We start from the raw sequence: 12,492 nt of genomic DNA on the forward strand, positions 1-12,492 counted from the left end.
TGGCAGGTGGGTCAACGCATCAGGCATTTTCTTACACCATCCTGTGGCACATTGTTAGAGAATAGAAAATAAGCAACTTGGTTTTCTCCAAGTAATTCACACCTTAAGAGGAAGCCTGAAGGAAAATGCACGTGCCTCTCTGTGTGTGTGTACAATTAGAGAACTATGTAATGAGTGTTTGATGACAACGTTTGGAAGAAATGTGAGTTGGAACAGAGAGGTGAAGGGTGAAGTACTGAACATACTTGTGAAAGGAGATTTGCTGGATAGCAGACACCACACAGGACGTGGACAGGTGGAACCTTTTTGCTTGGGTTTAGAAAAGGAGAGGGAAACAGTGATTTAAGAAGCTGAAATTCGACAGTGAAAACCAGGTGGGTTCGTTTGTTCTTTTATTTTTGCATTGTGTTTCACAAACAAACGTAACCAGTATGTATATAAGCTAGCCAACAACAATTAGATATCAAGGTGGCCAGAAAACTATTAAGTCCCTAAGGAAAGACAATAGATTCTGCTTTTAAAGTGCTCACAACATTCGAGATGGTATAGCAGATGTGCCTAAGAGAAGATAGTCAGCCCAAGAAGCCGAGCTGAGGCACAGTCAGCAGTTGCAGCTCCAGTCATGGAATTCAATAAAACCATGAAAAGGCAACAGCATAGAGCAGGCAGAAAAAGGGGGGAAAAAAGAGCTGGAGTCTTTCATTACAGCATGAAATCAGAAAGTTTCGAAGGAAACTTAAAATACCCTGTTTCCTAAGCTGTTCTTAGTTTCAGTAGTGTAAGACAACGACAACAACAGCAACAAAGAACTTTTTATGAAGCAGCGAAGTGGCTTCACTGCTTCAGAGTAACAAACGTGTTTATCTGAAGAGATTTTTCTCTCACGCCCCCCAGCCGATATCCAGGGCCTGTGTGCAATAAAAGCAGGGAAAGCACCGGGGGCCGGCGGGTTTCCTACACCGCCTCCCAGAGCCCGCGCCACAGCACGGCTGAGCTGGGCTGGAGCCACAGTGGGGCATCTGCTCCAACCTTCCTGAAGCGGGATCATCCTACAGCACATTACACAGGAATGCGTCCAGACAGCTCTGGAGCACCTCCAGCCAGGGACACTCCACACCCTATCTGGGCAGCCTATTTTCGTGCTCGGTCACCCACACAATAAAAAACTTCTTCCTCGTGTTCAGGTGCAACTTCTTGTGCACGAGTTTCTGCCCGTCGCCTCCAGAGAGTGCCGGGACAGGCACAAGGAGGCTTCCCGGCGGGCCGAGCCCGCTCCCGCTCCCCCACCTGTCTCCGAGCGCCATCTTTAATCCCCCGGCCCAGACCCGCCCCCTCGCGCCGCCCGCGGGGCCCTCGGCGCAGTTACCGCGAGAGGCGCCGGGAACGGGGGAGGGCCGGGCGAAGTCTCGCGAGAGCAGGGCGGCTCTCGGGCATGCGGGCCAAGGCGGCGGCGCCGCGCGCGATTGGCGGGGCGCGTTCCCCCTCCCCCGCCCGCTCCCGGCGCTGCGCATGCGCCGCCCGCCGCCGGGCCGTGTCCGTGTCCCCCCCGGTGCGTGTGTCACCCGCGCGCGGCGGCGCTGAGGCCGCGAGAGCGCTCCGGGCACCGGCGGGGCGGGAGCGGCCCCGACACGTGCGGCCCCTGCCAGGCAGGAGAACCGCGATCGGAGCCGCGCAAGGCCCCGGATAGCTCGCCCGGAGGCGGCCCGGCCTGGCCTGACCCAGCCGCCCTGCCGTGCCGGGAGCGGCTGAGGGAAGAGGTGGAGGAGGCCCGCGCCCGGTGTCCGTGTCCCTTTGCGGGGGCGCCCGCGGCCCAGAATGAAGTGAGGAGGAGGCGCCGCCGCCAGGAGACACTTCCGTGTTGCGGGAGAGGCCGCGCCGGCCTGCGGGACGCTGCCGGTGCCGCTCCGCCGCCGCTGCATCGGGCAGCGCGCCCAGCCCCTGCCTCAGCCCGACCCCGTATGTATCGGCGCGGCCCCATGTGAGGCGGGCGGGCGGTGCGGGAGCGAGCGAGGCCCCGGCGCGGCCCGCGGGTGTCCGTCCCGGTACGTGTGCGCGGCGCCGCCGGGTCCCCATGGCGCCCTGAGCGCGGCGGTGGCGGCGGGTTCCCTGGGCCGCGCCCTCGGCCGTGAGCGGGCTCGATGCCGAGCACCTCGGACGCGGCGGCCGGCGGGAGCGGGGGCAGCCGGGGCTGGGGCAGCGGCGGCGGCGGCAGCGCGGCGGTGGAGGCGGCGGCCGACAAGAAGCGGCTGCACCACCGGAGACGGAAGCGCTTCCCGGCCCAGCCGCAGCCGCCGCCGCCGGCCCCGCACCCGCTGCTGTTCCCGCTGCTGCAGCCGCCGCTCCTGCAGCCCCCGCTGCTACAGCCGCCGCTGCCGCCGCAGTCCCTACTCTTCCTGGCGGCCACCGGCGCCTCCTCCTGTTGCGGGGACGGCGGAGAGCGGAAGCGACCGCGAGGCAAGCGGCGCTCGGGCTCTCGGCACAAGCGGCGGCGGGGCCGCGGCGGCGGCGGCGGCGGGGGCACCCAGGAGGCGGAGAAGCGCCGCGGTAGCGGCGGGTTGAGCACCCTGGTGGAGGAATACGACGACGTGAGCTCCCAGTCCGAAGGACTATTGGGCAGCGGCGCGGCCGGCGGGGGCAGCGGCGGGGGCAGCCCGGGCTCCTCCTCGGGCGGTGGGACGCAGCGGCAGCGGGGCGAGGCGGAGCGAAGCGGCCGGTCCCGGCGGGAGCACCGCGGCAGCAGCGGGCGCTCCAAGGAGCGGCACCGAGAGCATCGCCGGCGGGGAGAGGAAAAGGCGCAGCAGGAGGGGGCGGCGGCACCGGCCCGCGGGGCATCCGAGCCCTCCTCGTCCTCCAAATCCCGCAGCCGCCACAACCACACCGGGAGCCAAGACCGGGAGGGACTCAAGAGCAGCGGCAGCAGCGGCGGCGGCAGCGACGGGCGCAGGAAGGGCTCCCTCTCTTCGCCCAGCAGCGGCAGGAAAGATCGGGAGAGCAAATCGCACCGGAGTCGGACTAAAGCGGCTAAAGAACCGCCGTCGGCCTACAAGGACCCTCCGAAAGCTTACCGGGACGACAAGCCCGAGCCCAAGGCGTACCGGCGGCAGCGCTCGTCGCCCAGCCCCGGCCGGGATGACAGCCCTCCTCTGCACCGCTCCTCGCAGAGCCAGCGCAGCCGCAAGTCGCTCAGCCCGGTGGGCGCCCGCTCTCCACTCAGCCCCTACAGCCGACGCCGATCCCCCAGCTACAGCCGGCACAGCTCGTACGAGCGCGGCGGCGATGTGTCGCCCAGCCCCTACAGCAGCTGGCGTCGGTCGCGGAGCCCCTACAGCCCCGTTATCCGGTAAGTCCGGGCCGGGAGTGAAGGCGGGGTGGGGTGGGAGCCCGGTGTGTGGAGGGGAGTAATAACTGGGACAGGAATGCAGGAGAGGCTGGAGAAATTTGCATCCAGTATCAGTCCCTCCCTCTTTCCCTTTTGCTGCCAGAAAGCTGGGGTGAGGGGCAGGGAAGAGGGCCAAGTACAAAGATCTTCCTGTCCTGTCTTTCGGGGAGAAAGGGAGATGCAAGAGGCTGTAGCACTTCTGCGGGTAGTTTCTCTCCGTGGGAGACCACCTGGCTGGAATGTTAAATGTTAAGGGGCACACGAACATTTTCAGATGAGAGTGACTGCAGGAAGATGCTTCATGGAGTGCAGGTTTTCTGAAGGACCAATTTTGATTTTTAAATCTTTGCTTACAAGTACAGACGTTCTGTGGTACATTTTTATGTATCTTGTTCCTGGGTAAAATAGGATGCATGTTGAAATGCATATCGAATTTATCTGGGTTTGGTTTAATTTCTGCTAATCTAAAGAGAAAACCAACTGACGAGCAATTTGTGTTTACAGATGTTTTGCCCTTTGTAGAGGTCTGTAGAAGGACTTGGGCTTTCTGTTTTGCTAGACAGTTGAGTCAGTGTCATGTTTTGATAAATTGTCTTGTACTTTACGTAACCTATAAAAAACATAAGTTCTTTTCCTGGTAAGGTTATGCACATGTACATAATTAATGTGTGCTTGCAGTTAATTTTACTTTAGTGTTAGTGGGAACTCAGGGTGTAAAGGTCAGCACTGCTTGAGTTTTGGAATTTTATGTGGAGAGGAAGTGTGGGTTGTATCTTTGTAATCAGACGTAAACCCTGTTGTGGAATTAAAGCTCTTCAGAATATTTTAACTTGCAGCAAAGCACACTGAAATTTTAAAAATACTTGCTTAGTATGTGTTTATAAGTGAAGGTTTTTATTTCCTATATTGGAATCTTACTATTGCCTCATTGTTTGTAGACCTGCTTAAATTCATGTCTGGACTTCAGTTTTAAAGATAGCCAGCAATGTGTAGTTCCACTGGTAAGAATTTTGATAAAAAAGCATTACCTAGGAACTGTTCTCTGGTGTTTTTATTAACAAATGGTGTTGATCACCATTTGGGGTGTCCTGTAGTGTATCCAGGGAACATGATAAAGCTGTTCCATGTTTCACTGGCTCTTGGTAGAGCTGTCCTGGGTGTGCATCAAATGCTGTTGGAGGAGCAAAGTAACAAAGCTATGTCCTACTTTGTTCAGAGAGATAGAGCCAAAGTGCCTTGGGATAAGAATAGTGATTGTCTAAAGGTGTGGTAGTATGGAATAATTTTGTATGCAGTAGGGTGTTTCAAGAAGAAAACATTGTAATTGCTCTGAAAACATCATGCTGTTCTTCTGTGAGACTCTGTTACAAGTGGTTAAAATACACTTTCAAAGTTATTTGAATAATAGCATAGCAGGAATATTATGTGCACAGTTTTATTTAAACACCCTAGGAATCAGATTATTTTCTGTAGTTGCTTATATCCTGGAATAAGAAAGCTAAAAGTGATGTGCAGAATTACGGTTTTGAGGTTTGCATTTAGGAATAGCTCAATATTTAAGAATAGTCAGATTGATAGCCCAGTTAAGTTCAGGGTTCTGTCTTAGGCACTGACTAATTGGGCTGTAGTAGAGTTTTGTGAGAGTATTATTTTTCTGTTGGGGCACAGTGGGCCTATGATTTGAAGCATGAGAGTTTAAATTTCCTGATTTTGGTATTCACTCTGTAGTAAGTAAGTCTTTCTTGAGCCTGCAGATCTGTTTCTAGGACTTAGCTTTGTGATTCCCGGGCTTTCTTCCTCCCTCTGGTTGAATTGTAATTTGTGTTCAGTTGTTAACTGCTTATACATACACACTGTCGGGTTTACAGGAAAGGGATTGGAACGGCTGAGTGGAAAAGAGAGGTTATAGAGGTTTCTATATATAGAAAGAAAGGTCTGTCCTAATGGGGCATTCATTGCAATAAATGGCACTTTCATAGAAAACAAAAGAAACCTAAAGTGTGAAGATGAAATCAGTTGTTGATAATGTCTACCTGTTGTGGAGAAATGAAAGTCAGTGTTTTTTTCCTTGTGTACAGCTGTTGATCAAAATGTGTATTGCAAAGGCGGTGGGGAGATAGAAAGGGAGGAGTTTATACTTCTTGTAAAACCATTCGGAACTATGTCATAATCTCCCTTTTTGCTTGACTTTGTGGTACTACAACCAAAATGCTGAACTTTTTTGCTGTTCCTGTTTGATAATGATACAGTGGCCTTAGGCTTGATAGAATATTACACTTTCATGGAGGCAATAGCTTCTTACAGTACCTGTGTTCTTCATCTAGATGATTTAAAAGCTTAATTCTGGGCTTGTATCCAGCTGTAATGATGTCCAGACAGTAGGAACTTTATATGTGACTATTTCAGCCTGCAATCTTTTTGCTCTTTTCGTTTTATGCCTCATATATGTGTCTTCTCTAATGTTATGTAAATTACCTAGTTATTTTGGTACATAGAAAATGATTGCGAAGCAGTTCTAGCATGCTAGGAAAGCCCGTGTGCTAAGTGGTGATTTTTTAATCTAGGTGTCTGAGCTGTTTAGAGAGAAACTTCTAGTAAACAGCTGAGGAGAACTAAGTGAAGTCAGCTTTGCTGGTTTGAAGCAAGAACAGTGCATTGTTGCTGTGAGGTGTGAATTGCAGGACTGACTGCTGTTTATAGGTGATGTTTGGCTATTCTGAGGGTTCTAAGGAGAAGCAAAGACACTGGGTGTGTGCTCCATACGTGATTTCTCTTTGAATGATAGACTAATTAAAAGTTTGTGTTTTGGATAAAACGATTTAGCTGTATTCACTTTTTGGACAAAGCTTTACTTGATGTTGGTGGATTTGTATTACTCTTATTTTCTCGTGGATAGGGTAACACAGCTGTTCTAAAGTAGCACATGCATATTTTCAAAATGGAGATTATTCAAAAAATTTGAGGTATTTATTTCTCTACTGGTGAAATAACCGGATTAAAAAAAAAATTCTCAATCAAACCTCATGGTTGACAAAAGAAGCAGACACAGTCTCTTGTTTCCTACAATTTCATGCTAAACTAGTTTCCAGAGAACTCCTTTTTGTAACTTGAGTCAGGTCATATGTTATGTGATCACACATTTAATTCAGTTAGCAGTATAAATGAGTAATCACATTTTTCCAAATTTGGTTACACCTACTCATCTGCTTAGATAAAAGTAAGTGGGTGGGGCACTACTAGCATAGTATGATGAAGTGCATAGATTTTGTTTGTAGGAAAGATTCAAGATTTGATTTTGGTACTAGAGCATCATCTCAGTCTGTATTGGTAGCTAGTCTATAGTAGTCAAGCTCTGAAAAATATGGTTTTTTTCTGTGCAAAATCACGAGTGTAGGGACACCAGTAAAATATGTATTCTGCTAGTAAATGGAGAAGCCATGGTGCCATACACTGATATGAAAATAACTTTCATTCCAGTAATTCTACTGCTTTTGAATTTAAAGGATTAAGAGAGAGTCTGACTTCCCTCCCCCGATAAGCAAAAATACATTTTTTTAATTTAAAGCTCTCTAATTTTGTTTAATAAAACTGTATTTTGCAGAATTTAAAATGGACCGCACTAGATTTCCACTGTTTTGAGTAGCTGATTTTTCCAGCGCACATTGCTGGCCTTTGCCTTTTGCTCATGTGCCTTTCCTTTTCCTTGTTGCTGCTGCTTCTTTCCTTATTTGAAAAAGGAAATTTCATTTGAAAAAATTAACTTCAAATATGTTTAAAGCACAGATTTTGAGTTGGCTTGAACTTTTGCTGGTTGATTTCTTAGTAGGCTAAGTTCTAATATGAAAATAGAGGGTTTTAAAGCAAGTTCGAGAGACAAATAAAAGCTCAGCTCAGAGTTTTCCAGTATGTATTGGAGACCCTTTGAAAGATTTACAGTTTGAATCAGTAAGGCAGGTTTATGTAGTCTTCATGTACAAAGCAGCTGAGTAGGAGGTTGGTTGCAGAGCTGTGTAGAATGTAACCTTGACCTAGGGGCTAAAGAAAATAAATAAAATTAATGAATATGGTATCAAGTGAAAGAATACTATAACTGTAATGGCTTAAAGAAATGAGTATATGTTTGCCTGCTAGAGCAACAATGAAAACCTGTAGTATGGGCTAAAATGTTTTGTCAAAGTGGTTTATGTTAGCAAGAGGTTGTAAATGTCTTGGAAAGTCTGTTGTGAAGCCAGTTGATTAAGTTTAGGTCTCTCTTTTCAAATACACTTGCTGAGCAGAGAAGAATGGCCGTGCTTAGTAGTCCAGCATTACCTGCGGGTTAAAGAGAGAGCTGGCTACAGTGGTTGTTTTAACCTCCTTTGGACTGTTACGTTTCTTGGTTTTGCCTTTGTGTTCTCATAAATCCCTTTGTGTTATGCCTTGCTAAAAAGTGACTGACGAAGTTAGTTCGCTTGTTCAGCTCACAGAACCTTATGTGTTTAAACTACAAAATTGTTTGCACTTAGGTAAATCAATTAAGAAGAGGTTTTCAAGTTTAGAAACATAAGGAGATAACACATGATCATTTTGATTTGTCAATAAAGTGTACCTTTTTTTGGTATTAAAGAGGTATTGAAAGGGCACAGAAGGGAACACCTAGAGAGGTAGCATGGCAAGAAAAACTGTCTAAGCTGAATAAATCATGTTCCTGGAAATCTGATGTAGGTAACTGTTTTCTTTCCTCTCTGGTTTCAAATATCAAGACAGTAAAAGTACTCTAAGCTACTATTTAGAATTTTCATTCTGTGCTCGAGAATGTAGGTGGTATTATATCAGTGGACTTTTTTTCTTTGTTAAATTAATCAGTAAATATACTGGTTGGTCATTTATTAGTGAGCCAGTGGAGGGCAAGAAAATATTGCCTATCAGGAAGGAGAAATGTAACAGTTTTGTAACTTCTGTTTCAAGACCTTTTTGATCTCTTAAGTAGTTTTTTTTTAAGTGACTAAGTACATTGTATGAAGCAGAGAAACAATGAATACCTGTTTGTTTTATACAATGTTGGGTACTAGGCAAAACCAAAGCACCTTAAAAAGAAAGAACCATGATGCCTAAACCCTTCCCCTCCACACTCCCCGCCCATCTTTGAGGGCATTATTTTTCTTGGTCTGAATAGTGGAGTTTTGGTTTCAGGGTGGCTTTCTTACTAGTGCTTTCTTCCTCTATCACTTTCTTTAAATTTGCCTCTTCTATATGCTTTGTAGGTAATATCTTTTTTGTTTGTTTGTTTGCTTGCTTGTTTGGTTTTTTTTGATTTAGTTTTTTTTTTTCCCTTTTATTTTATAGCCATAGCTAAAATGTAATTTCTTTCACGTCTCTTTGCAGCTAGTCTAGTTGTGCTCATGGGCTTCTTTGTTGCTGTCTCTAGGGAAGAAACAAAGCAGAACTTACGCTGCTGTTACTTATGGTCTTCAGGCACATCAGTTTTCTTTTTTCTTTTTGTCTCCTCCATATATAAAAACACACTGTCATCTGTATATGGCTCAGAAGGGATTTCACAAGTGTCATAAAGTGTGGCAGTTGTGCTCCCTGTAGGGATCTACACTTGTGTGAAGTGAATTCAAGATAGAAGGTTATTAATGGCTTAAGTGGCAAAGGTAATCTAAAATGGGGCAGAACTTCTGGGCGCAAACAGGGAGAAGCATCAAAGGAAAGTTACCTTCTTAGTAACTTAGGCTTCTTATTAGCCTCTACCCTTGTGTGTTAGCAGCACATGCTGGTGCTTTTGTTTAAGAGAGTGATGTGGTGTTAAGGTTTAGTAAACTTCCTGATCTCTCATTACTTCAGGAAGAGGAATTTGAATTGCGTTGATCCATGTATTTGCTTTTTGAAGTGCAGTTCTGTGCTGTTGTAGCCACTGTACTTTTGTTCTTTTTTACTGTGTTAAAAGCTGCTGACTACATCTAAAGTAGCTGGTGACAAATGTCACATAAGAAAATTTACATGTATGTGTATGCATGCACACATATTTGGTAGAGACCTGCTGGAAGATTTAGACCATGTACTTCTGATGTCTCTCCTGGTGTTTTTTCAGGGTCTCACTAGGCAGTCAGTGTCCGGTTAACTGGCAGACACTGGCTGTTGTGTGAGTGCGTTTCTGTGCTGCTGTGACTTCATCTTTCACATCAAGTGTTAGTTCTGAGCAGAGTGAGCTGGCTGGTTTTATTATGTATAAGGCAATATTTTTCCACTCTGAGTGCTGTATAAGCTTATGAGGGAAAGCTTGTAAATGTGTCCATATTTTTGGGTTTGTGCCATTTTTACAGGTGAAAACTTGTACTTAAGTTGTCTAGTCTGTTGGAACTTCTGAACTACACAGGTGAAAAAAAGTGATAGTTGAGTCTTTGAAGAGATTATTAGCCTTATGAAAACAGCAGGTGTTATCATTGTAACTTGAATAACTAGCACTTTGACAAATCTGCTTTTTACTTAAAATTCAGGATTTGTCTGTTTAGTTAAAAATGTTAATGTTTTTGCTGTATTCTCTAGGGTCTAGCTCAGTGATTCAGGTATAGCATGGGAGTCTTGCTAAGGTTTTTGGAATGCTAAAGGTACTATATATAGGTCATATCATAGTTTTTTTCTGACAGAAATAATGGAATGTTTTTAGAAAATAGAAACCAGTGCAGACATTATAATCAGTCAACATATTTCACAACTAAGCTGCTATAATTTTGATCTGCCATTTAGGGCTGTACTAGCTACTGGGAGTGAAACGTAAGTATTTGTGTGCATGCATATCTGCTCTCTCCTACATGAATGCAGTTCTGACACGAAAAAGTTGTGCAGTTGTCATGTGGAGTGTGAAACCCACGATGGACAATGGTTGAGTTTTGGTTTTTTTAGCTGAGCTTGCATAAATTCATGTTCACGTCCCAGACTCTCTTTGTTAATATCGGTAAAGTACAGACATCAATCCGCTGACAATTCTTATTTGTTTTTGAAGTATACGTGTATAAGTTTAGGTTGTTTTTGCCCTAGCTTTTCAAAACTTCCTCTTCCTCACTGACTTATGGTAGCTGATCAGCTGATCAAATTAGTTATTTTAGTTATTAGCTGATTTGAACAGTATTTTCCATTTTATCCTTAGCAGCGAGTTAAACGAGCCTATTTTATTTTGTACCAAAGTGGAACAGAACCAGTTTTAGAATCAGTGGTATCTCACCAACTCATCACTGTTGTTTTAAGCTGCTACTTCTTTTTTCTAGTGCATGTGAAATCATGTCTGTGTTTGTTAGTTCTGTGATTGCTTTCTTTGTTAGGTATCAATCAAAACAAACAAGAAACCCCATATCATACTTATGATATGAAAGAAATAGGGCTCATTCTGAGACCTTTAGGGCATGTTCGCAATGAAGTACTTGGGGTGGTAGTTATGTTCTGCAGGTAATTGGAGAGACAGTCAGTCTGAAATAACTGATTTATAAACAAGATGTACAAGGAAATTTTTTCAAAGGTCAATGACATTCTTGCAAATGATGCACCATTTATAGAAGTCAGTTTAGGATAACAGGGACTATTAGCTTGTGCTTGATGCTGGAGAAATGTAATTATACTGATTCCAGGGCAAATGCAGATCTGCAGCAGTAACACTTCTGTTTGAGAACTACAGAAATTCCTCTCCCAAAGTGAGACAGCAGTGTGAGGAGAGCTCTGGTTTAGCATTTAAGGTGGTTGTGTTTCCTAGATCTTTTCACTTTTTCTCCCTTCTACATTGTTTTAACTCTGTATAATGGAACTTTGTTACCTTTGTAGTTTTACTTCCATTTGGCCAAACCTCTGAAAATATTCTGTGGGATTTAGTACTCAGGTTTTAAAAATAATGAGAAAAATTACTTCAGCAACAGGGTTCATAATCAGGTATAAGTGAGTTTTCAATGGAATTTTTGTGCCTAATATTATGATTTTATTTGGTGTTTATTAGATATGAACATCTCTTTACTAAGTGAACCAAACATTAAATTTTGGTTGAAAATTGTTAGAAGAGAGTTTTGAGACTTTTTATAATTGATCCGTATAAAACTTTTAGGATTATAACTTTCATTGTTATTATTATTATTGTTACTGTTTCTCATTGTTACCCTGCTGTGCCAGAAAATTCTATAAAACCTGCTTCCTGGCATAGAATTCAACTGCTAGTTTCCAAGAGTTATCTTTGTCTGGGATTTGGTTTTTTTTTTTCATGAATCTCTAGCCATTTGGATCAATTTCACCCGTAGAATTTTGAAGCTTGTGCTGTACTATACAGTGTGCATATACATTGTTTTCAGTCACTTTTTGTTTGATCTGAGTGACATTTTATTGGGTAAGAGGTCCTACATGATAAGAAGTAGGGAGTGTAGATTTAGAAATTAGTCAATATTCCACACACAAAGAAATGTTATTGTACTAGATTAAATATTTGTTCAGTTGAAGCATGGAGATATAATTTCTTGTGTTGATAATTAAAACTGAATTAATTGCCAGTAAAATTAAATTTGGTGTGGGATGGGTAGTCCTGATCATAGTGATTGTAGTTGGCATTCTTTTTGTTTGTTTATCAGGTTTCTTTTTTTGCTGTTGTTGGCTTTGTCTGGGTTTTTTTTTGTTTCCTTTTGTTTTGGCAACCTCCATACACTGGTGCCGTCTTTTGAACTCTGAAATCCTTATATCTTCAGGGAGTCTTATTTTTACTATTGCTTGATACTTTATTCTTTGTTCAGCTGATAAATACTGGGTGTTTTTAATCCTGAGTATGCTTTTCCCTCCTCTTCAAATGATAAGCAAAAGAAATTTCCATCAAACTTCAATCAAGAAAATATTGTAAATCTGATGAATATCCTTGTTATTCTTGGTATGATAAAATGGATTAAAACCCCCTACCTTTGATTTAATTTATTTCATAACATTATTATGTGGTAGCAGTGGATTAGGCTACTTTACTTGTTCCATGCCTTTCAGCTCAATTAATTTTTTCCCTTTATTTCTTAATGAACAACTAATTCATTAAGAAACTAGTAGTAGGCAAATTAGAATATCCCTTAAAATTTTGAATGAGAAGGCATTCATATGAAATGGTACTGTTGTACAGTAGA

At 44.3% G+C, this 12,492-nt stretch overlaps 1 protein-coding gene across 5 annotated transcripts in view; it reads left to right on the top strand.

Annotated features, from left to right (window-relative positions):
- Positions 1-2,054: 2,054 nt before the first annotated feature.
- Positions 2,055-12,492, top strand: part of CDK13 (cyclin dependent kinase 13) — a 42,626-nt gene continuing 32,188 nt past the window's right edge. For all 5 annotated transcript variants that reach the window (XM_056483474.1, XM_056483476.1, XM_056483477.1 and 2 more), the window contains exon 1: positions 2,055-3,340. In XM_056483474.1, the coding sequence (XP_056339449.1) occupies positions 2,139-3,340 (1,202 nt within the window). In that variant the 5' untranslated portion in view covers positions 2,055-2,138. The remainder of the gene's footprint in view (positions 3,341-12,492) is intronic.

Source organism: Oenanthe melanoleuca, chromosome 2 (genome assembly GCF_029582105.1).
Source record: "Oenanthe melanoleuca isolate GR-GAL-2019-014 chromosome 2, OMel1.0, whole genome shotgun sequence".
Taxonomy (NCBI): domain Eukaryota; kingdom Metazoa; phylum Chordata; class Aves; order Passeriformes; family Muscicapidae; genus Oenanthe; species Oenanthe melanoleuca.